At 45.5% G+C, this 24,386-nt stretch overlaps 1 protein-coding gene across 2 annotated transcripts in view; it reads left to right on the plus strand.

Annotated features, from left to right (window-relative positions):
• The first annotated feature begins 4,348 nt into the window (after nucleotides 1-4,348).
• LOC127584384 (probable JmjC domain-containing histone demethylation protein 2C) overlaps nucleotides 4,349-24,386 on the plus strand; it is a 74,356-nt gene continuing 54,318 nt past the window's right edge. For both annotated transcript variants that reach the window (XM_052041163.1, XM_052041162.1), the window contains exon 1: nucleotides 4,349-4,626. In XM_052041163.1, the coding sequence (XP_051897123.1) occupies nucleotides 4,586-4,626 (41 nt within the window). In that variant the 5' untranslated portion in view covers nucleotides 4,349-4,585. The remainder of the gene's footprint in view (nucleotides 4,627-24,386) is intronic.

The following is a 24,386-nucleotide window of genomic DNA, read 5'->3' on the forward strand; positions in this document are numbered from 1 at the left end:
CATTTATTGTCGATCAGTTACTCTTGGAAGTGATGTTTGTTTATTCTTTGGGATTTCACATTTGTCATCCCATTCCAAATTCTTCTTGAGCAGGTGTTGTTGAGTAACCATCTTTAATCACTGCCATTTGTGTGGTACAGGTGCTCCAAGAGAGCAGTGACGTTGCGAGCTTCAGAATGGTGAGGGAACTGGCAATGCATATTGTCCCATGGTAGAAATGTCAAATACTAGAGCACATGCATTTAAGGTGAGGGGGGAAAATGCCAGGCAAGTTTTTTTTTACACAGTGGTGGGTGCCTGGAACGGGTTGCAAGGGGTAGTCAGATGCCTGAGAAAAGGTAGGAGTGTAGTGGTAGAAGCAGATACAATAGTGGCATTTAAGAGGCTTTTAGATAGACACATGAATACGCAGGGAATGGATATGGATTATGTGCAGGCAGAAGAGACTTAGTTTAATTTGGCATTGTGTGTGGCACAGATATTGTGGGCTGAAGGCCCTGTTCCTGTGCTGTACTGTTCTTTGTAAGAGTGGTGTAGGGGAACTCGAAGGTGGTGGTGTTCCAATGCATCTCCACCCTGTAATATTCTCAATCTGCCCAAGATTGTATTGACTAAATCCTTCTGTTTATTGAATGGTACTTTGTCTCCCTTAGACTTGGGTTCAGAAACCAGTGTGTCTGTACCAAGACCCACAATGCACTGTAACTGATGAGCGATAATGTTTCTGTCACCCCTACCAGTGCAATCTTAAATTCCCGATTGAGGGAATTGTGCACTGAAGATCATCACTGGAAAAGAATGAGTCACAGCTGATGGTATCATAAGCCTGAATTTCAGCAGTTTGAGGATCAACTCTGGAATATTTATGGGCCAGTGTCAAAGAATAAGAAGCTGCTGAAAGTTCTTGTCCCTTGCTAATCAAACTTGGTGCCTCAGGTTATTCCAGCTGATCTATCTGTGTTCTACATTAATTATATCCACTGACCCAAAACAGCCTATTCAATACAAGTGTTGCTCACAAAGTTGAGAAATGCCACCTCTTCCTCTGATCTGGGCTTGTTCATCTGTGGTTTTCACACAGCCAAATAGCCAGCAGACACTCGCTGTTTAATCTGCAAGAGAAGGATAAAGATTTGGGTGATGTTACCAAGGCTGGTATTTGCCTGTGGAATTGTTACCAGGCAAGAAAGAAGCCACCAGAAATACAAGGATACAAGGGTGGGTGGGTGGGGGGAGTGTCATTATTTATGGTGGCAAGTTATTTCATCAATTGCAAGCTCCTGGGGACCACAAGCAGAATGAGGTTAAAACGGTAAAGAATCAGTACAAGTTCTCCTGGTTGCTAATGTTTGTGGGTGGAGAATTACCACAATAGACTGTGATTAATGTCAGCTTATAGTGTAATTGTTAGTGCCATAAAACTCTTGGTTATTTATGGGTCAGTTATACTGCATGGCTCGTCACTATTAATGGGTTTAGCTTACACCAGCATTAAGTGTGTTGTGTAACTTGGATGCAGTGTCAGCTGACTGAATTGTCAGTCCAACAATCTTTTAATTAACAACTCTGGCTCTCTCTCTGCCCCTCTGCCCCTCTCTCTAAAACATCTTCTATCCAATTGTATTACCTCGCCTGTTAAACATTTATGTCAAAAATTATGGCTAGCTTCGCATGCAAGCAGAATTTACTCCTGGCAAGCTCAAGGTAATGGGTGGAACTCCTGATAATAGACACCAGCAGGGTTGTCAGGGGTGAGGTAGATCACAGAGCAGTGCTTGGGTAATGCTATAATTGGATTGTAGATTATGGAAATGAGGGATTATTAGAGGAGCTGGAGGGCACCAAGGCTGGTGGAAGGATAGCTGTAGAATCAGAATCAAACGAAGGAGGCTGGAAGGGAAGGAAAGGGTTAAGGACAGTGCTGCTTTCAGGGAGATGGTGGTAAAGGATTAATGACTTCATCCTCTGAATATAGGTGTAAAATGGTGCATGGAAGAAGCAGAGCATGACTGGTTGCTGGGTAACAAGAGTGTGCTCATCATAATAAGATTGTGGGCAATGCCCATTTGCAGATATTTCTTAAAATTGGCCATCAAACCATGTGTGGGCATGGCGTACAAAACATTCACAGCTGTGGGCAGACACTCTTAAAAAGCCTACTTACAGAGTCCTTTTGTGACTAAGGGTGCACAATTGGTGTTATGCCTAGTGTTACCTGGACTTTCTTTTAATATGTAGTTTCTCCATCATTCTCTGTTTTCTCCAGATTGCACTGATTCTTGTGGCCATACAGTTCTGCAGTCCCTCCTCCTGCTTTGTGGAAGCGCTGGGAGGGAGGAGGCAAATCAATTGGATGAAAATAATTGTGTTCGTTCTTAAAACAAAGATCCTGCCCCCGAGATCCATGCACTCACTGGGCAACACTCTCCCTCTTTATATGGGGAATTACACCGGTACAGTTAGTACTCTGAGTTGCACAGTGCCTTTAACATGGTAAAATATGCCAGGGCATGCTGCAGGATCAAATGCCAAAGAAGGTTTGTCCCATGAAGAGATGTTGGGGCATTGATCAAAACCTTACTTGAAGAGATGGGTTATAAGAGCATACTAAAGAAGAGAAATGGGGAGACAAGTTTGGGCAAGCAATTCCACAACCTTGGATTTGGTTAGCAAAGGTAAGGCTGCCACAGACAGGTGTGGGAATATGCAAAGGGCTGGAACTGGAAGCTGGCTGATATCTCAAGTGGGCTGTGGGAGGTTACAGATAAGGAGAAACAGGGCCATGGAAAGATTGTGAATTGTAAAACTGAGTTGTTGGCCATTCTAGGTTTTGGGCACATGGGTTGTACGGGACTTGTGAGTTAAGGTAGGTGTAACAGAGTTTTGGAGAGTAAAGCTGGCCAGGAGAGTCCTGTAATAGCATACCCTGTACACATCTCCTTCAGCCACATTTCTTGGAACGTCAATCTCAAGATGGATATGGCCATGGTAATTTGGTAATTGGTTTATTATTGTCACGTGTATTGAGATATAGTGAAAAGCTTTCTTTTGCCTGCCATCCATACAGATCATTTCAAGACATAAGTACATTGAGGTAGTATAAAGGGAAAAGTAATACCAGAATGCAGAATATAGTGTTACAGTTACAGTTTGCAGGGAAAGTGCAGTGCAGATAGACAATAAGGAACAAGGGCCACGACAAGGTTGATTGTGAGGTCAAGAGATTGTCTTTATCGTACAAGAGGTCTGTTCAAGAATCTTATAACAGCAGGATAGAAGCTGTCCTTTAGCCTGGCAGTGCCTGTTTTCAAGCTTTTATATCTCCTACCTGATGGAAAGGAGGAGAAGAGAGAATGACCGGGGTGGGAGGGGTCTTTAATTATGTTGGCTGCTTTCCCGAGGCAGCGGGAAGAATAGAGAGAGTCATGGTGTCACCTATAGCATCTGAGTCAGAAGGTTGTGGATTCGAGCCAAATTTCAGAGACCACAGCATTAAATCTCGGACAATCAGTTCAGTTTTAAGGGAGTGTTGCAAAGTCTGATTTGGCATCTTTTGGATGATGCGTAAAACCAAGGACTTGTGTACTCCTGCACTTAAGATCACCCTGCATTATTTTGAAGAGGAACATGGTATCTTTCTCCTCGGTGACCTGGCCAATATTTACCTCCCAACTGCACCAGATTACCACCTCATGTTGCTGTCTATGGGAGCTTATTGTGAACAAATTGGATGTCACATTGCATACATTCCGACAGTGGTAATGCTTAAAGGGCTTCATTGGCTATAAAATACTTGAGTGCAGGAGAGGGAGGTAGGGGTGGATAGTAGGTTCTGTGGCCCTGAACAACGCTACATAAGTGTAAATTTTTTCTATCCCTTGATGTTAAATTTTACACCAAGTTTTAGTATCACAAAACAATGGTGATTCTTTCCTTTCCTCTCTGGCCCACCTTACTAATTTAATATTTGCACATTTGTTGTGTGTCTCATAAATGCTCAACAGTGGTAGGTGCAGCAAGAGGTTAACTTGTTCACAGGTATCAGGTGCGAGTCATTGAGGGGTTAACCCTCTGTGTGTGGCTGCTTGGCAGCTTGTCAAATGGCCCTGCAGTTGCTCCTGCTGTTTGTTGGTAATGTGCCAGCAAACAGCACAGAGTATCTGTACAACTTTAAACTCTGCAAAAGGTCATCTCTCCTTCATTGCATTCAAAGATCCCTTTATTGCTGCGTAACCTTGGCTGAGCAGAACAAGAGCCTCTGACTGGTTGCACAACAGCCTGCCAGACATGAATCAGAAATCCGGTTTATCAGCCTGTTCACACATGGAGACATTTCCACTGGTTGCCAAGCACAAGACAGCAGTGGAAACAGGCACTCAAGAGCCTGTGCCAGCAACTCACTTCCCTTCCGTCTGCTCGCTCCACTTGTTGCTAACGAGGCTTTGGGTTTCAAAGCCCGTGAAACACGAGAATTCTATCCCGTGGCTGACTCTAAACCTCGGTGACCCACATTTCTGAAGGTGTTATCTGGAGAATCTGGGACGCAAGCATACACATCACAGGCCAGTGGAGTTCAGCACAGTTAATGTTTAAGCCTGGGCTTCGTCTCTCTTTGAATGAAAGAAGGTAAGGGCACGGCCCTTGAGCCTGTTTCTCTGAGAAGCCAGTTCCTTGGTGTGTGGATTTCCAAACTAGCATCTTTAAGGGGCTGGGGGTTGGTGGGGGAGGGGACCGTAAAAGATTTTTGAAGGTTCTGTTTATTTTTGTGGTTTGATTTTTATCTGGTTGCTGAACACTAGGATCAGCTGTCACTTGCTTCCAACTACTGTGAGCTCAGTCCACAATAACAGCATTGTGTCCCAACACACGGTGTGAGAGGACACACAGTTTATTTTCCTCTTTTTTTTTCTGTAGCTTGTAGCATTATGGATGTTGCTTCCTTTCTGGAATGTTACTCAACTGCCTGACATTTGCGTGAGCCTACATTGCATTATCTGGCTATTTACCTGGGGTGGGGGTTGGGGTGGAAGTGGGTGGGAGGGCATAGCAGTTAGATCTCGAGCAAGGACTTTGGGCAAATTTTTGCCTGCTCATTCCTCGGGGCCAGGCTGAGGCCAGTCGGTGAGTAACGTGGTCAGACCTGATCATAAGTTTGTGGGTTCAACCCCCATCTCTGTGCTTTTGAGTACCAAATTTCTTAGTATATCCTCTTTGTACATTGCTGAGGGAGTACTGCATTGTTGGTGGTGCAACTTTCAGATCAGTGGTAGCAAAAGATCCAATTATGTAGTTCTGAATAAGAACAGGGAGTTACCCTTTGTGTCCTGCTCAATAAACTTATCTCTCAGTCAACGTGCCAAAATCATATCATTCATATATATATGCTTGTGTTAACTTGCTGTGCACTAATTGGCTCTTGGAATTTTTCAACTGTGATTACACTTAAGAAGTATTTCTTTGCTGTTGAAGCACCAGGCTACCATCAAAGGGATGTGAAAGCCACTGTAATAATGGAAGAAAAGTGTCATTGTTCTTTAAACCTGCTGAGATAAGGTCATTGTACAGTTCAGGAATGACGTGAGTTGGGCTTCCCCAGCTGAATAACATACTCACTCCACCACTGGGAGAGTGTAGTGAGCTGAAGTTCAAATTCTGACATAAATTTAACATCCTGTTGATTCCAAATCAAGGCTTTCTTCTTAAACACAGTTTAGCAGCCTGAAGGAAGGGCATAAATCAGTGTACAGATGGAGATGGGCAGATGGGGCTAGGGGAGTGGGGGGGGGGGGGGGTCGGAGAGGCAGTGAGAAATTGCCGAGGGAGGAAGAGTCACATGGTGAACGCACAAAAGAAAGAGAAGCAGAAGGGCAGAGGAAATGAGAGGACAGGAAAGGAAGTGGGAGTAGGAGCGCAGTCGGAAGGGAGGGCGAGTGTGGTGTTGGGAGGTGGCGTGTGGGGGAGGGGAAGGCAGAGGGTTGGAGAGTGCGGGGGAGGGGAGCAGTGGGGAGAGTGCAGGTGGGTAGGTGAAGAAAGAATCAGTGAGGCACACACCCTTGTAGTTGATCTGGGAACATAATCCCATGAAAATAGTCCTGCAGCTTCAGTAACCTTTGCAATACCATCTCCACTGCAGTCACTGAACCCTCCTGTGCCTCCCTCAGCTCTAAAAGATGTGACGTACTCGGTGCTTGGTCATTGACACTTCCACCATCCACTTCAGGAGTCAGACGTGGTTAAACTTGACCTCACCCCAGATTCAAATTATATGGGAGCTTGAATTTAAAAAAAACAACTACAGAATAAGAACAGGAGAGGAATTTTTTTTTATCATAAGGTCTTGAAAGTTGTGGTTACTTAAAGGTCATTGACGTGGATGGTGTTAAATGGATTTAAACACCAATTTGATGTGGTTGTACGTAGGAGCAGGAGAGATGTGATGAGAATGTCATTTTGTGCTTTGAACCATTTTTTATCTTCTTCTCCTATTCGTAGTGCTTAGATCGTGTATGTGTGTGCTTACTGGGATGAGGGGGAAGAAGATGGAACATTTAAAGCAATTAAACACACAGGCTAAGTACTAGTGGGTTCAAGTCCACTGAGGATTGACACAGGTTTAGCACAAGTAACCAGCTGAGGTGTGTGGTACCAACCCCCACTATCAGTTTGCACTTACTTGACCTCAGTGATGCTCCCCACTTATACAGTGCCTGTGTCCAATGAACAGCAGTGTGAGCTCTGAAATCTCTTGTACGAGTCCAGGTCATTTTAAATGAAAGAATCCTAGAAACGTACAGTGCAGGAAGAAGCTATCAGTTCCATTGTGTTCATTGCCAGCCAAAGGAGGAGCTACTTGGATTAATCCCACTTCCCAGCACCCTGGTCATAGCCTTGTAGGGGATGGGTCATCACATGCTCATCCAGGTACATTTTTGGACATGATTTAGGGTCTCTCCTTGACAAACCTTTTGGGCTGTAGTTCCAGACTCCAACTTTCCCCTCTAACCCGTCTACTAATTATGTCATGTTCCTTATTTATCACTCTCTCTGCCAAGGGAAATAGGTCCTTCGTTCACCCTGTCCAGGTAGCTCATAATTTTTTCTACACCTTGATTAAGTATCCTTTGTTCCAAAGAACACACCCCAGCCCAGACAACCTCTCCTTATGACTAAGATTTTCCAGCCTTGCAGCAGAATCGTAAATCTCCTCCTCACTCTTTGGTGCTCTCACGTCCATCCTTTGTGGTGGTGTCCAGAACTAGCTATTGCCTAACTGATGTTTTATGCAGTTCTGACCTCCCTGCTTTTATCCTGTGCCTCAGCTGATAAAGGCAAGTATCTTGTATGTTGTCTTAACTATCTTATCTACCTGTCCTGCTTTCAGGGATCTGTGGATGTGCACTTCAAGGTGAGAGATCTTGGTGTTCTCTCACGATTGGTATTTATTGTGTATTCCTTGATTTTGTTTGCCCACCCTTTGTCTTCCTCTTCATATCGGCAAGAGCAGTTTTACATAAAGCAGCTGGTTTGTTTTCACACAAAAAGCTGGATGAACTCAGCGGGTCAGGCAGCTTCTGTGGAGGGAAATGGACAGTTGACATTTCGATCGAGACCCTTCCTCTGGACTGAAAGATGGAGGAGAGATATCCAGTATAAAGGGGTGGAGCAAGAGTCAGAAGGTGACAGGTGGATCCAGGTGAGGGGTGGCGGATTTGTTTGCTCTGTTCTGGACTTTATATGGCACCCTTTGAAACCTCCAGATTGTCCCAATATGCTTAACCATCATACTTTTGAAATGGAGCTTTTGTTATTGGAGGAAGTACGGCAGTAGTTCTTGCCTAGCAAGCTCCCACAAACAGCAATGTAATAAGGAGCAAATCTTTTATTGTGAAACTATTTGGAGGATTAATGTTGTCCACAATACAGGGGAGAACTCTGCAGTTATTCAGATAGCAGCTTGGAATCTTCTGCCAAGGAAACACAGGTCATGGGCAAGACCACTCCTCTAACTGTGCAGCACTGCCCCAGTATTGCCAGATCACCAACCTAGCCTTTGTGCTCCAGTTATTGAGTGGGGATTGAATCCACATGCACCCACCCTAGAGGCAGTTTTGCTGGGTCATGGTTGTACAAGACACCAGTGTTACTGTCGCAAGACGTCAGGGGTGTGTTGAGAGAGGCTTGGGGTTTGCAGACCAGACAAGGTTATTGAGATAAGGACTGGAAACATTCAGCAGCTTGAGCAATAGTCGTGGAAGGCCAAACAAAAGCTAACGTTCTTCACCCTGAAACAGTGCATTAGCTTCTCTCGCTATAAATGCCAGCTGGCCTTCAGCATTTTCTGTTTTTATCTCTGATTCACAGCTCCTTGCTTTTGTGTTTAAGGTTTTGGCAAATGGCCATCACCATAGAAATCTGGCATGTCAGGTGAGACCGGAGTGTCTTCGAGCCACAGAGATATAACTAGGGTCACCTTACTTTAGCACCATTGAGTCTTGCTGGCTTATGGTCTCGTTCAGTGCCGCACATTGGAAAAGCTATTTTTAATGCTGGAATATGAGAAAAGCCTGCCCCTTGACTCTGCAAGACTGGCAGCGCCATTCCTGGTTGTTCAAAATTCCTTGGCACCTCCCTAAACTTGTCACATAATTGGGCAGATTGAAGCTGGGCACACTGAAACCTGGCAGGGGCTGGCAGCCCTCATAAACTGATTGCTTTAGTGGAGGGTGGGGAACCAGCTTTCATAGGCACAGTGTGGTTCAAGGAAAAGCTAAGTCATTAGAAATGGACAGATGCTGTAAATTTAAAAGCATATACCTGTTTTTCTCTTAAATATTACGAATTAAATCAAGGACTTCTCTCATGGTTTTGTGCACAGTGGACAGGACAGTGAACTGTTCCAGCATCGTTCAACAGAGAAAGTTCCCCGGGAGGTGAAAGTGACATTGATAAGAAGTACAGGCTCTCCTTGCCTGCCGCAGCTTACAGTGAGGAGGAGATGTGCATCTCTTGGCTAGCTCCTGTTTTATTGCCCCTCCCTGCTACTGCCACCTTTATCTCTCTCACCCTTCTGTGGATGTGTGGCCATCTCTTAGCCCATTCCGTCACTTCTGACTGTTGTGTTTATCTAATGGTGTGTAAGATGTGGGGAAAGTGGTAATGTCTTAAAAGGACCCAAGCACTGCCCTTGCCCATCAAATGCTGCTGGGTCCTGGCTTGGTGTCCTGCTTTCTTCCACCTGTATAACCCTTGTTCCACCTCTCACTGCAATTTGGCACCAAGGTCACCTGTTTGGATTAGTCCCTTGTGCACCTCCCCTTTTCATTCCTTGTCTGCCCGTTTCTCCTGTTCTGCATTCGGGTACAGAGTTCTATCTGCCCTAATTCTGCCGCATGTCCACAATCTCATCTCCCTCTTCCCATAACTGTTCACCATGACAACCAGCTATTCTTGAACCCCCCCCCCCCCCGCCGAGCCTCCTGTCCTCCTTTGGTGTTGTTGCTTGCCCCCCACCCCTTCCCTACCCCCATATCATCCTGAGAACATTACAATAACACTTCATGTTGGGTTCCTTGATGTAGAAAAAGTGGCATCAAGTAATGGAGTTCTACAGAGGTGAAAACAAAATGGGCACCAATATGTAACACAGGACATTCACTGTAGCTAATAAGTCTTTACATTTGCTTACAAAATTTTCATTCTATCAGCACAGCATCGATTTGCCTTTCACAAGCATTCCATGAGCAATGTGCAGGAAATTCTCAAACAATGTGGAGAACAATGGCACTAAACAGGGGCCTTTCCCCATTGAGTATGTTCAGGGCCAGCACCAACCTTCAATGTGACCCTCGGCTTGAGCTCCTGGACTTGGAATGTGCCATTCAGCAACATTTGGCTGTGGACAGGGCTGTTTAGTTTCCTCCTGAGCTTGATGATCTTTTACTGACATTGCTACCTGGTGGAATTTTACTATAATTACTGCACATGATGAATACTATCTTCTACATATAATAACCGAATAAACAGAAAACTACTTGCCCTACTGCACCAATTGCCGCCTTAAATTAAATTCTGTAGGATCTTTGTGCTCCTCTAATTCTGGCCTCATGAACATCCTCTGTGTCCACTCCTTTACCATAAGCATTCCTGCCTTCATCTTCCTGGGACCAGACTCTGATATCCCCACCCTAAAACTTTCCCCCTTCTTTAATAATAACAGCTTAGTTTATTTAATGTAGTAAGATGCCCCAAAACACTTCAATTAAGAGATTATCAAGTACGATTTGACTCCAAACTGTGTGGTATTAGGGCAGGTGACCAAAACCTTGGTTAAAGTTGTCAGTTTTTAAGGAGATTCTTGAAGGAGAGAGAGGGAAGGCTGGAGAGACAGGATGGTTTAGAGAGGAAATTCCAGAGATCAGATCCTTTGGCAGTAGAAGGCATAGTTGCCAGTGGGAGAGTGATTATATGGAGGAGTGATCAAGAGGCCAGAAATAGAGGAGTGCTGAGGATTACAGGACTGAAGGAGATTACACTTAGTGAACATTCCAGCCAGCAAAGGACCTACTGTCACTTCTTAAATATGACCCCTCAGAATTGTAGAGCTGTCATGACACAGAAGCAGGCTATTCAGCTGCATCTATTCTAGTATCTCTATGTTGGAAGCTAGCACACAATCCATGGATCTGTCCTCTTCCCAGTTTGAAGTGGATTTCTTTCCGTATTCTTCCGCATCCAGTATTCAATTGCTGGCAAAATATTTTTTTTACTGAAAATACTAAATGCCTTTAAAGTGCTATGTCCCCCAGACAGTAACTTGCATGATTTCCCCAGACTGTTTGAGCTTTGGATAACTCTCTACATCTGTAAGGGCCCCTACCCTAAGCAGGGTGCAGTTTCAGCTGCCTGTCAGGAGATTACTGTGCTCAGTACAAAGTGAAGGTGACTGGGGCTTGTTTACCAAACAGGAGCAGTCTGTGGGCACACTTCAGGAAAATGTTTTGTTGGTCATTGATTTGGACCTGTGTTTATCCAAGGGAGATAAGGCTGTGTGTTTGATTATAACATCAATTCCCTCTAGTTCAGTCACCTCCTTGTAGTACAGGCTGGCCTCCTGTCAGATGTTGAAGCAATTCACCTTGATTTGTAGAATGCAATGGAAAATGTGGAATAAAAATATTACACTTCAGTGCTGAACTGTGGACCAAAAGAAGATGTAAAATGATCTGTAGTCTTCCAATTCTGGCCTGTTTTAACCATTCTGCCAGTGGCAGTCACCTCTGTAGGTCCTAAGTTCTGGAAAACTTTGTCCATAGCTATCCAGCTATGAACCTCTCATCATGAAGATGTAAAGATTATAATTTTAGCCAAGGTTTTGGTCATCTGTCCAAATACATTGGCCAGGTTGTACCAAACTAGTAAAGCAGAAGGGATAATCCAGAACAGGAGTTAAAATCTCACCAAAGCAGCTGGGAAGTTTAAATCCAGTGAATTAAATGACAAAAGTAGAATATAAGGCTAATATTTGTAATAGTGACCGCAAAATTACCAGTTTCAGAATCAGCTGGTTCATTCACTAATGTCCTTCAGGGTTTGAAATCTGGTGCCCTTACACCGTCTGGCCAACGTGATTACAGTAACAACAACAGCGTTGACTCTTAATGACTTATTGAATTAGCCCAGCAAGCCACACAGTTGTATGAAACCACTGGAGAAAACTAAGACCAAATGAGCTACCCAGCATGAAACTGGGCATCAGATTAGGATTCAATAAAAATCCACACAGTCCAGTCAACCCTGAAAAATCACCCTTACTGATATCTGGAGACTTGTATCAAATTTGGGAGAATTGATCTGCAGACTAGTGCCACAACAGCTTCACTAAATCTTACCTTTGACCTAACGTACTCAACTCTCCCTGATTATGTAGCACTGGCAAGATAGACCAACCAGAAGTAGTGATGTAATTGCATACAGTCAGATTGGAATGGGCTGGGGAATCTTCCTCTTGACCCAGTGGATTCTCATGACTTGGGAATGGAAATTCCACGCTGTTTGCCAGCTAACCTTCATCAGCTGATTTGTGCCACTTGAAAGAAGAACTAGAGGAACAAGATATTTCAGATGAAGGGATTCAGTGCCCATTGTAATGAAGGGTTCAGTTGCATAACCACACACTGAAATGACTGAGTCCTCAAAGGTATGGTTGCAGGCGATGTGGGGGCCAACATGAGATAAACCTACTTGTCCTCACTGATCAATCTGCCACAGACACTTTAGTTCTTTGGGAGCGGTAACCACTTTTGTGGAGACAAAGTCCAATCATCACACTGTGATACTAAATAGGGCAAACTTAAAAAGGATCCATCACCCATAAGCATTATGAGCTATCTGCAGCAGTGCTTCACAACCTGTAAGCTCATGGTCCACCATTTCCCTCACTTTACCATTACCATCAAGCCAGTACGATGATCCTGGGTCAATGAGAGTGCAGATTAATACTCTGCAAACTGCACTAGGCATATCTAAAATGGAAGTGTCAACATGGCCAAATGCAATACAGAACAGTCGTCAGGCAGTATGCAACAGATAGGGTTAAACAAATCCACGGCTGACCAAAGCTCTGCTGATCTGTACATTGTTAGAAGACAAATTAAACAGCCAACAGGAGGGGGAGCTTCCAAAAGGTCCCCATTCACAACAGTGGCAGAGCCCAACATTTGAGTGTTAAAGGCCAGTCTGAAGAGGAATCAACAACCTTCACCTAGAAATGCTGAGTGGGTGACGTATCTCTGCTCTCCTTTGTGGTCCACAGTATCATGGAAGATAGTCAAGCCAAATTGCTTTGCTTCAAGAAATAGTTAAAAGTTCCAGATGCAGCAATTGTGAAGGGACCAGATAATATCTCAGCTGTAGTACTGAAGACTTAATTCAAAACCAGCCGTGCTTCTAGCCAAGCTGTTCCAATATATTTACAACACCAGCATCCAACCAACAATATGGAAAATTGCCCAGGTACACCCTGTTCACAAAATGCAAAACAAATCGATCCAGACATTTACCACCCCATCAGTCTACTCTCAATTGTCAAGAAAGAATGGAAGGCCTTGTTGTCAGGGTTATCAAGTGGCAATGCTTGCCAAGAATATACTTTCACAAGCTGCCCTCAGTCATGAAAGTACCCCAGGAGCTGCCAATGGCCCCGATTTCCCAGCACAGGGTACTGGAAATGATTGTCCTCAAGTGACCATCCCAGCTCCCCCCACATGCTGACGGAAAGGTCAGGTGAAACCAGAAGTGAGTTTACCATGACCTCTGCCTCGCTTTCCTCACTCCTACCCCCCACCCCCCACCCCCAACACAGAAGCCCTCCTCGTTTCACAAGAAAACAGGTAATTAGGAGATCTTTATCAAGAGACAGACTAGTTAAAGCCTTGAAGGATTGTTGGAAGCATCAAAACTTGGAGAGAAACTAAAACAAATCAGTTCTCACTGCCTTCCAGGTCCTGTGAAAGAAACTAGCAATTTGAACATCACCGCCCAGTAATATCCTGCTTAAAGCTCATTATGACTTGCTGTTGCCCCTAGCAAGATAGGCCCCACCTGACCCAAAGGTAACAGCACACAAGATGCTTGTCTGGGGAACAGTGCAGGCAGTCCAGACGCTCTATTAATGCTAATGTACATTACATCTCTCAATACAGCTGCAAGTTCCTCTCTGACATGTTTGAGACCAAGTTAAAAGAAAAACTCGGAGGTGAACACTCACGTGCAAATACGCACAGCCCAGAGAAGTGAACTGAATTATGTTTTACTTTATTCACTTCCAACCTGCCTGACACATTATCCATAAATAACTTCTAAAATAAAAGCAGTAATGCTGGAAACACTAAACAGGCCAAGGTGCTGCTGTGGGTAGAGAGAGAGGGAAAGGCAAATTTGACCTTTTGTCGGAGCTATTATTTATTGATGAGTACTGATTTGATCCAGTGTTATGTTTCTGGGGGATAATAAACACTCGTTCAGCACGGCTTGCAGACTTGGGACCTTCTGGTTTGGTGAACAACCAGATCGGGAACATGGACAGCGAAAGAAGTGTGACAGTGTTCATCTGCCCCCTCAACCCCATCCTCATTTCATACAACCATTCCTCTCAATCCCTCCACATCCTGCACACTCCACCGCTCCGCCCCACTTCCTTGACCACCTAATGTTTACTCCTCTGTACTGATTAACCCTCTCCTCCAACCCTTCCACATTTTATGTATCCAGCCTCCATTACCATCCCTCCTGTCCTGCAACAACTTCTACCCCGTCTAATTTGGCCACCCTTCTCCTCACTCCAGCATGTATCTGTGTCTCATTCCAACTGCGAACCAAATAAAACTGATGATGATTCAGTTTAAAGGAAACCCATTCACCGACCTTCAATAGGACCCATAATGGAATACATTTGGGCTGTTTATGTCTTGGAATGGGAGTCTTAACATCCAACTATCTGTGGCATGGAGCCAGGCAGACTTGCCAGGTTCCTGTCCCACCCATTTGTCCTCTGTCCCCTCCTTGGTCTTTGCCAAGCTGCCGTGTTTACGTCAAAGCTGTGGGCCTGAGCTGGAGATGGGAAGGGCCAGGCAGCTGCCTGCCACCCGAACTCTCGCCTGCCGCAGCTACCTGGCGGAAGCGGTGCGTAGGTTTAGAGGGATCGCCCTCTTATGTGACGCCTCTTGTGGTTGAACAACCTCATAAGCAGTGCTAGAGAGCTGCCCACCCTTGTGAGTCAATAACACCCCAGGGTGCTTGGGTTAACGTGGGAACTTATTTGAGAGATAGGGGAACAAAGTAGAGCTCCTGACCAAGCGGCCCCCATTCTTTAAAGGGTTGGTTACATTTAAACAAAGTTAAAGGACCTTCCCCAACCCCCTTCACATCTGTGGCCTGGCGGCTAATGTGCTTGCTGCCTCGCCCATTTTCAGTACATTCCCTGCATAGCTAGCAGCCAGAACGAAGTGGCCCATGTTCCTATTCTTCTCCTGTGATGACAGCTTTCCTAGGGGCTGGGTCTCCAGCCAGCAGCAGTGAGCAGCAGCAGCAGATGGCAGCCTGCCTCCTAACGGCTGATGTAATTACTTGTGAGTGACTCACTGAGATCAATTGTGCATGTGGGGCCGGTTACACATGCCTCTTTGCCTGGGAGAGAGGCCGTTCGGAGGAGATCGTGCGACAGCACGCCTTTTCTTGCAACGAGTTCCTGGTGGGAGACTCCGGCTTGCCTTGTCTGTAACGAGGGCTGTGCCACAGGCAATTAAACTTCCCTGCCGTTCCTGCCTGTCTCCCAAGTGCTGAGATCGGTGGCTGCAAATCAGTGCTCGTTGTCATTAAAAGAACTGAGTGCCTGGCTGCTTCCAACACAAGAGTTAGTCCGAAACACACAGAGCAAGACACTGAGGAGCAGCTATACTGGAGGGTGGCCAGATTTGCTCACATATCCTTGCTTGAGGAGCGGATTCTCCACAGTGTCAAGGTGAGTGTCTGTCTTATTTTTTAAAATTTAATCAAATCTGTTTTTGGTGATGTAGAGGCTAGGGCCTGTAACCTCATCTTTTTGACTGTACAAAATGTTTTTAAAGCAGACCTCAGGAGCAGGCATGTGGGACTGTAGTCTCATCCCCAGGGTATAGTGTTCCCCCAGCAGTGCACTGGTTGGGCATTAGAATGGGTTTGAACCTCAACCTCCTGACCCTCGACCCGAGCTCGCCAGCCCCCAGCCAGACGAGACATTATATCTCTGCTTTCATTGTCATCCGGAGACACTGTTTGTTTTGACATGCTAAACTTGCCGGGGCTGTGGAATAAGGGCTGGAGTCTTTTATTTTAGAAAGGTTTCTACTCCATCGAACTCTCCCAAGGACATTGAACCATGTTTGAAATTTCAACCCACAAGTTTGTTCTTGTTTCAGTACAGCCCATCGCAGACTGATTCTGTCTTTCACCAGCAGAGGTTAGACTTTGCCAAGGTGGACACACACTGGTTGATTTGGGACCCAGGCATCAAAAGTGCCACCAGAGGCTATTCAACACCGAGTGAGTGTGAATCTACTTTGGCAACGTTTCTGCAGTGTTAAAGACCCCGGCGGCAAGGACTAGCTCTGCTCCATGCTAAACTGGGTCAGGTTATAAAAAGCCGGCACTCTGGGAAACGTTCAGGGAGGGAGCTCTGCTAACCCAGACAGTTCCTCATGCTTTGTCATGACGTGGATTTACAGCAGTGCTGTAATAAGATCCCGCCCACCTCCCCCGCCTAGAGCTCTCTGATCAGCTCAGTCTGAGTCAGTGTGCATGTATGAGGGTGGTCAGGGGTGCAGAGACGAAGGAGTGTGAGGGTGTGTCTGTTGGCGGGAGTGGGAAGTTCAGGAAGTGGAGAAGGTGTCTAGGGGTAGGGGTGAGCCAAGGTAATTATGATCTTGTAGGGATGGTGACGATGAGTGGGAGTAGACCGGAGGATGGATGCGGACGTATGTGGGTGCTTTGTGCGGAGTGGAGTGTTCTGTGAAAGTGTGGACTGGCCTGTTGGGATGTTGGCCTGAAAATAGGGTGAAATGGTGTGGAGAATGAGGGAGATTGGCTGCTGGTAGTGGGGGGATTTGAGGATATAGGGGGGATTGAAGTTGTAGGGGTTCAGATAGGTTTGAGAATGTGTGAGATGGGTGGAAGATGGTGTGTCTGTACCTGTGAGGGAGGGGGGAGTGGCTACATAATTAAAACGCAGCATATTTGTGTCTCTGTTGTGGAAACAGTTTGATATCTGGAAACCATGGGAAAACTGTTGCTGTATCCTGAGACAGTGCTGCACAGAACCACATGCAGGAGCCAATACTTAATTAACTTCTGCTGCAAGCACTTCAACTGCCTGTGCTGTTTAACCCTTTCAGGGCTGTTAAATTCCCATATCCCACTGGCAGCATCTTATCGTGCATTGTATTCAATGGGAATATATCCCACAGGCAACTTTGTGAATGTAGAAATTTGGAGTTCTCTTGCACAAAAGGCAACTGATCTAAATGATGATTAGGATGCAGAATGAGACCATTCGGCCTATTGAGTTCATGCTAGCAATCCCATGTCCCATTCCCCTTCTCCTTATTTCCCTGTAGCTCTGTAACTTCTCCTCTCTCTCTTGATTCTTTTTACACTTACCTTCACTAAGGGGCAATTTACTGAAACCAGTTAGACCACCAGTGTGCCTATAGGATGTGGGAGGAAACTTGAGGTCAGGACCCAGTAGAAATCCATGTGGTCACAGACATGTAAACTCCACATGTCTGTGGAGGTCAGGATTAACCCTTTGTACCTGGAACTGTGAGGCAACAATACTAATGGCCGTTAATTTAACACTGAGAATTTTTATTTTCCGAAGGATTATGGGGTAAAGGCAGGTCATGAGAGCTACAGCACAGAAACAGGTCCTTCAGCCCAACTGATCCATGCCGACCAAGATTTCCATCTAAGCAAGTCCCATTTGCATGCATTTGGCCCATATCCCTCTAAACTTTTCCTATCTATGTATCTGTCCAAGTTCCTTATAAATGTTATTAATGTACCTGCCTCAACCACTTCCTCTGGCAGCTCATTCCATATACAGACCACACTCTGACTAGAAAAAAATTGCCCCTCAGGTTCCTATTAAATCTCTCCCCTCTCAACTTAAACCTATTAGGTCACAGAGCATCCATGGTCTCACTGAATGGTGGCAAAGACACAATGAGTTAAATAACCCACCTTGTTCCTCTGGTCCCAGCTAACTATACTGAGCTGAATTATAATAAATCACATGACATGTTCTGAATTCTATATATAGTAATGGAGGAAGAACACTCTCAGGGAAGCCACAAGAAATGTTTCAAGGACTTCCTCTTGTTATCCTTGAAGTGTTTCAACTTTGACCCTGAGACGTGAGATGATCTCAGCCACAGTCATTCTCTCAGCAAAGCCTACTCCAGACTGGAGCCCTGATCTATAAGTGTGTGGTGTGTGGAGGGGGGGGGGCAGGTGGGTGGCGAACAGCTGAGACAGAGCAGCAGCACAAACAGTGTGAATCTCACAGCAGCAGCATACCCACTGTTAATCATGCAACCCAAACAGTGTCCCTCGCTCAGTATATCACAGACTGTTCAAAGGACAAATTAGCCAGATCAGCCACGCGCATACACTAAGCAACCAATCCAACTAATCATGTCGTGATCGTCTTCAAACTCAAAGGACAAATGAATGTGGTGTACCATTATATCACATGTGCACACTGGGGCATTATTACTGATTATCATTGCTCAATGCACAGTCACGTATATCCCACTGATAGTGATGGTAAAGTGGGATTATAATGACATTTATTAAATCAGAACTTGCTATTGTGGAACATGCATGTTCAAGTTTATTGTTGTCATAGGCATACATACACAGGCTCTATATGTCATGAAAATTAGTTTTTTTTGCAGCAGCACAGTCCAGCAGAGTTTTAATGTACTAAATATAAGAATATTATGCATGATATTAGCTATGTGAACAGAGGGGTCACAACCAGACAGATAAATGTCTTTCAGTGCACAATATTTATTACATCTGGAAAATTAACATCACATCCTGGTCATTCACATTCCAGACATCACACTTAGAAGTACAATGATGTCCCGGTCATTGCTCTGGAGTCTGAAAGAGTCACAATATAAACTGTATTTTCCTGGACCTGGCCATGCAGATAATTTCCCTGTGGAGAATGCCTTGAAAGGGACAGGCTTGTCTGTTAGACCCCCAGTGGCAAACAGGTCATGACCAATGCAATCTGGAATCATGTTTAGTGGAATTGGGAGAAACTTGTAGGACTGTGGGAAAAGAGCAGAGGAACAAGACCAGCCGGGTCTGACTGATGTCTGGGATTGCAAGACTGCCATAAGAGAAAAGATTAGATCAACTAGGTCTGTATTTGCTCGAGTTTGGAAGAATGGGTGGGGTTTCAATTGAAACATTTAATGCTGACAAGGCTAGACAGATTGCATGTGAGGAGGACAGGGAGTCCAAAATAAAGGTTTAGTCTCAATTACAGGATAAGACATTTAAGACTGAGAAGAGGAAAGGTGGTTAGCCTCTGGAATTCACTACAACATAGGGCTGTAGAAGCACTGAATATGTTTAATGAGATAGATACAATTCTGGACACAAAAGTCATCAAGTATTATGGGGAGAGGGTGGGAATGTGGTATTAAAATAGATGATCAGCCTTGATCATATTGAATGGTGGGGCAGGATCAAAGGGCTGAATAGCCTACTGTTCCTATTTTTCTGTGCTGGCTCTCGCAAAGGGGCACAATGGCTGAATGGCTCTTTTAGTGTCGTATTATTCTTTGATCGTACAATTCCAAACCATTATTCTGCTTCAGGGTATTAGATTCTACTCATTCTCATGTTATAAGTGTTAATGTACATTATACTGAGTAAACACGGTGTGTTGTATTTGGAAATCCTTCTCTAACAAGTAGCTTATTAATGATTTCATAATAATTAAAGGGGCATAATTACCGAGTAACACAATTTTATATGCTACAGACAGGCGTCGTCTTAAAAATGACTTTCATTATAGAATATTCAAAGGAGCATTTTGTCCAGTAGAAACTGTGTATATTATATATGCACCTTTGTTATCTCCTTAACTAATAGACATTGGGCAGTTACATAACTGGAGAATGCTCAGGCTTCCATTGACAATGGAGGCACAATTCAGACATCAATTCACAGATCCTGCAACGATCCTAATCTATTGGCCTGAAAGTGCTTGACCATTCAGTATTAGTTGTATTGCCTAATCTTCCTTCCTACCCCGCACCCCACACTTCTTCATTTCACTACCCCCTTTTTCCACTTCTCTGCACTACCTTCTCCTCATCCTTCCACTCTGCCTCCTCCTCTGTCTATCTCCTTCTCCACTCTCCCTCCCTCCCTCCACGTCCCATCTCTCTCCACTCCCTCTCCCCTACACCCTTGCCCTTTCCCCTCTACCCACCCTGCCCATTTCAATGCCCCTCTCATCCACTCCTTGCCCTCTCTGCTTCCTTCCCTCTCTGCTTCCTTCCTCAGTCTACTCCTCCCTTCTCTCCCTCTGCTGCCTATTCCCACTTTCCCCCTTTCTTTTCCTTTCTTCCTTCCACTTCCCATCCCACAAACCCCTTGACCTTCCCCTTCCACCCTCCTGCTTTTTCCTTCGCTAGCCTCCCCCTTTCTTTCTTCACGTTCACCACCTGAACCTCTTTCCCTCCTGTTCCAGCCTTCAATAAACTCACTACTCCCCTCTCTTCCTTTCCATCTCCCTTTCTTTTCTCCCCCTCCTGCTTCCATCCCATCCCCTCCCCTCCCCCCCCCCCCCCCCCACCCTCCCCTCTGCCCATGTTCCCTTTCCCCCTTCACAGGAAATGTTAACACCCAGGCCAGACTTTACACACTCCTGCCGTTCAGCAGCCTGTTCCTCTTGCCCACAGCTCCTCGCCTTGCCTTGCATGCTGATGCTCTGACAAGTCTCGGACTGAGGCACAGTGAGCCTGCAGGCTGTGTTTGCTTTTCCTTTGTGCCACTGAAGACTCTTGGACATTTCTGACCTGCCACAGTTTATGAAAACAAGAACTTGGCACCAATTGACTCTTGATTTGTTAGCAGACCCGACCTGACCACATTTGACAACCACACCTACCTTTCCTTCTCCAAATTCACTGGGGATTATCCCTGTTCATCTACTACAAAGACAGTCACTTCCTTAAACCTGTGTCCCACTCTCCCCCTCGTTCCATTTCATGCCCCTCTCATCCACTCCTTGCCCTCTCTGCTTCCTCCCCTCTCTACTCATTCCTCAGTCTACTCCTCCCTTCTCTCCCTATGCTCCATGTTCACCTCCAGCACCACGGGTGGCACAGTAGCGCACCTGATAGAGCTACTATCTCATAGTGCCAGAGACCTGGCTCCAATCCTCCCCTCCAATGCTCTCAGTGTGGAGTTTGCATGTTCTCCCTTTGACCAAGTGGGTCCCCCTGAGTATTTGGGTTTCCTCCCACACCGTAAAGACGTGCAGATTGTTAGGTTAATTGGCCGCTATAAATTGCCCCTAGTGTAGGTGAGTGGTAGAATCTGGGGGAAGTTAATGGGAATGTAGGGAGAATAAAATGGGATTCGGGTAAATGGGTGGTTGATGGTTGGCGTAGACTTGATGGGCCAAAGGGTCTGTTTCCCTGATGTATTACTGTATGTTCCATGTGGCAAGAATAGAGAAAATGACCGGGGTGGGGGGAGGAGGTCCTTGATTATGTTAGCTGTCTTCCTGAGGCAGCGGGAAGTGTAAATGGAGTCAACAAAGGAGAGGCTACTATGGGTGATGGACTGGTCTGTGTTCAGAGCTCCCTGTAATTTCCTGTTGTCTTGGGCAGAGCAGTTGCCATACCAAGCCATAATGCATCGGATAGGATGCCTTCTATGGTGTATCTGTAAAACAAGTCATCAGAGACATGCCAAATCTCCTTAGCTTTCTGAGGAAGTGGAGAGGTTGGTGTGATTGTTTTTTTGGGGGTACCAACAAATATGCAGAGTTGAGATTACAATCAGATCAACAGTGACCTTATTGAATGTCAGTACACGTCCAAGGAGCTGAGTGGTGTACTGCTCCTAATTTGTATGTTCATATGAACATGGCATTCCCAGCTCAAAACTTCCATTGTGACCTCCCATCCAGAAGCCTACTCTGACCCCTGCAGATCCCCTGACACTCTTAAGCGCAGTTTGCCTCTTTACTTGGTATATTGTTGCTTTTGTCCTTGGAGTTTGTATGTCCACCAAATCAGGGTGGTATTGAGGACCTCAAGACCCTGCATCGGGAACATGCAGAAGCCCTGTGTAAGCAGTGGAAGGAGTGCAAAACTACCCACCTGCTCGCCCCTTCTAAGGAAAAGTCTGCAGTTCCCACACTGGCCTCATCAGTTACCTCAGCAATGAAAGCAGGTCATCCTCGATCCTGAGGGACTGCTTACGAAGGAGCAGATTTCAGTGCAGCTACTGAAGGTTCTTGTACTGCAGAGTACCTTCACTGCACAGACTGCAGTGGCTTAGAACTGCAACTCAGCAACTCAGTAAAAGCTGGCCCACCTGTGATCCTGCTGTTAAATTTTTAAAAAGGCCCATCTTTAAAGATCCTACCATTTCCCACAACATGAAATGTTGCTGGAAGAGCCAGTTATTCCCCTCAAACCTCTGGGCATTGTGGGAGATCATGGCCTATCTGTGACCTAACTCCACTTATCGTTCCACCACTCAGTGAGATCATCAGGGTCATTTGCCAAATCTTTGCTGATGGTGGCATCTCCCTCGGGTTAAGCTTGTTCCCTCTGAGCTGTGAGGCACTGATGGATGAGTCACTGAACAGAGGGAGGACTGTAGCCATTCCTTCTGGGCATCACCACCTACTACTGTCAGCAGCAGGAGACCCTGTACAAATTGTTCTCTCTCGCTTTCTGCTGCATCATGTTTCAGCTCCTTCTGTCTTACCTCAGCACAGCCCTTCCTGGATTGTGACTCTAACCAGACGCTGCACTTAACCATTGAGGGTGAAACAGCACTGGGTCACAAAGGATTCCTACATTCCACAATATCTCTGCAACTTGCATCCTACGAGCACCCGTGCTATTTGCATGCGTCTTCAGTGCATGCATCTGAAGACGCAGGCAGACAGGGTGGTGCAGAAGGCATTCAACATGCTTGCCTTCATCGGTCAGAGCACTTGAGTACGGGAGTTGGGACATTATGTTACAGTACAGGTGCACCTCAAGGATGCATGCTTAGCCCACTGCTCTACTCTTTCTACACTCATGACTGTATGGCTAGGCACAGCTCAAATTTGCCAATGACACCACTGTTGTTGGCAGAATCTCAGATGGCGATGAAGAAGTGTACAGGAGTGAGATAGATCGGCTGGTTGAGTGGTGTCACAACGACAACCTCGCAATCAAAGTCAGTAAGATCAAGGAAGTTGGGAGAACACACACCAGTCCTCACTGAGGGGTCAGCGGTGGAAAGGGTGAGCAGCTTCAAGTTCCTGGCATCAACATCTCAGCGGATCTATCCTGGGCCCAACAAATTGCATCATGAGGAAGGCATGCCAGCAGTTCTACTTCATTAGGAGTTTGAGGAGATTTGGTATGTCACCAAAAGCTATTGCAAATTTCTACAGATGTACAGTGGAGAGCATTCTGACTGGCTGCATCATAGCCTGGTATGGAGGCTCCAATGTGCAGGATCAAAAGAGGTTGCAGAGGGTTGTAGACTCAGCCAGCTCCATCACGGGCACAATCCTACCCGTCATCGAGGACATCTTCAAGGGGCAGTGCCTCAAGAAAGTGGCATCCATCATTAAGGACCCTCACCATCCAGGACATGCCCTCTTCACATTACTACCATCAGGGAGGAGGTACAGGAAAACCTGAAGACCCACACACAACATTTTAGGAACAGCTTCTTCACCTCCACCATCAGATTTTTGAATGGTCCATGAATCCATGAACACTACCTTGTTATTCCTCTTTCATACCATTTACTTATTTGGTCACATAGTAATTTTTATGTCTTACATTGTACTGCTGCCACAGAACAACAAATTTCATGACATACGTCAGTGATAATTAATCTGATTCTGAGCCGTACAAGTCGTTGGTGAGACCACACTTGTTCACACTTGACCACACAGCAGTTCTGGTCGCCCAGCTGTAGGAAAGATGTCATTAAGCTGGAAATGCTGCAGAAAAGATTCAGGAGGATGGTACCGGGACTGGAGAGCTTGAGTTATAAGGAGAGGCTGGATAAGCTGGGACTTTTTTCCCTGGAGGCTGAGGGGTGACCTATAGAGGTGTATAAAATTATGGGGTATAGATCAGGTGAATGGTTACAGTCTTTCCCAGGGTAGGGGAGTCTAAAACAGAGGGCTTAGGTTTAAGGTGAGAGGGGAAAGATTTAAAAGGGACCTGAGGGGCAACTTTTTCACACCGAGGGTGGTGGGTATGTGGAACGAGCTGCCAGATGAAGGTGTAGAGGCAGATAATATTATAATGTTGCAAAGGTATTTAGATAGGTACACAGATAAGAAAGGTATGAAGGGATATGGGCCAAATGAGACTAGATTAGATAGACAATGTGGTCGGCGTGGACGAGTTGGGCCAAAGGGCTTGTTTCCGTGCTGTATAACACTATGACTCTACGAGTATCTCCTGATGAGCAACCCCACCCTGGATCACAGGTCCTAACGTGCTACTATGCATTTTCTTTCCCACCTTCTTTTGTATGTCTGACTTGGGGCAACAATTATAAATCAAGTT

Source organism: Pristis pectinata, chromosome 29, assembly GCF_009764475.1.
Source record: "Pristis pectinata isolate sPriPec2 chromosome 29, sPriPec2.1.pri, whole genome shotgun sequence".
Lineage (NCBI taxonomy): Eukaryota > Metazoa > Chordata > Chondrichthyes > Rhinopristiformes > Pristidae > Pristis > Pristis pectinata.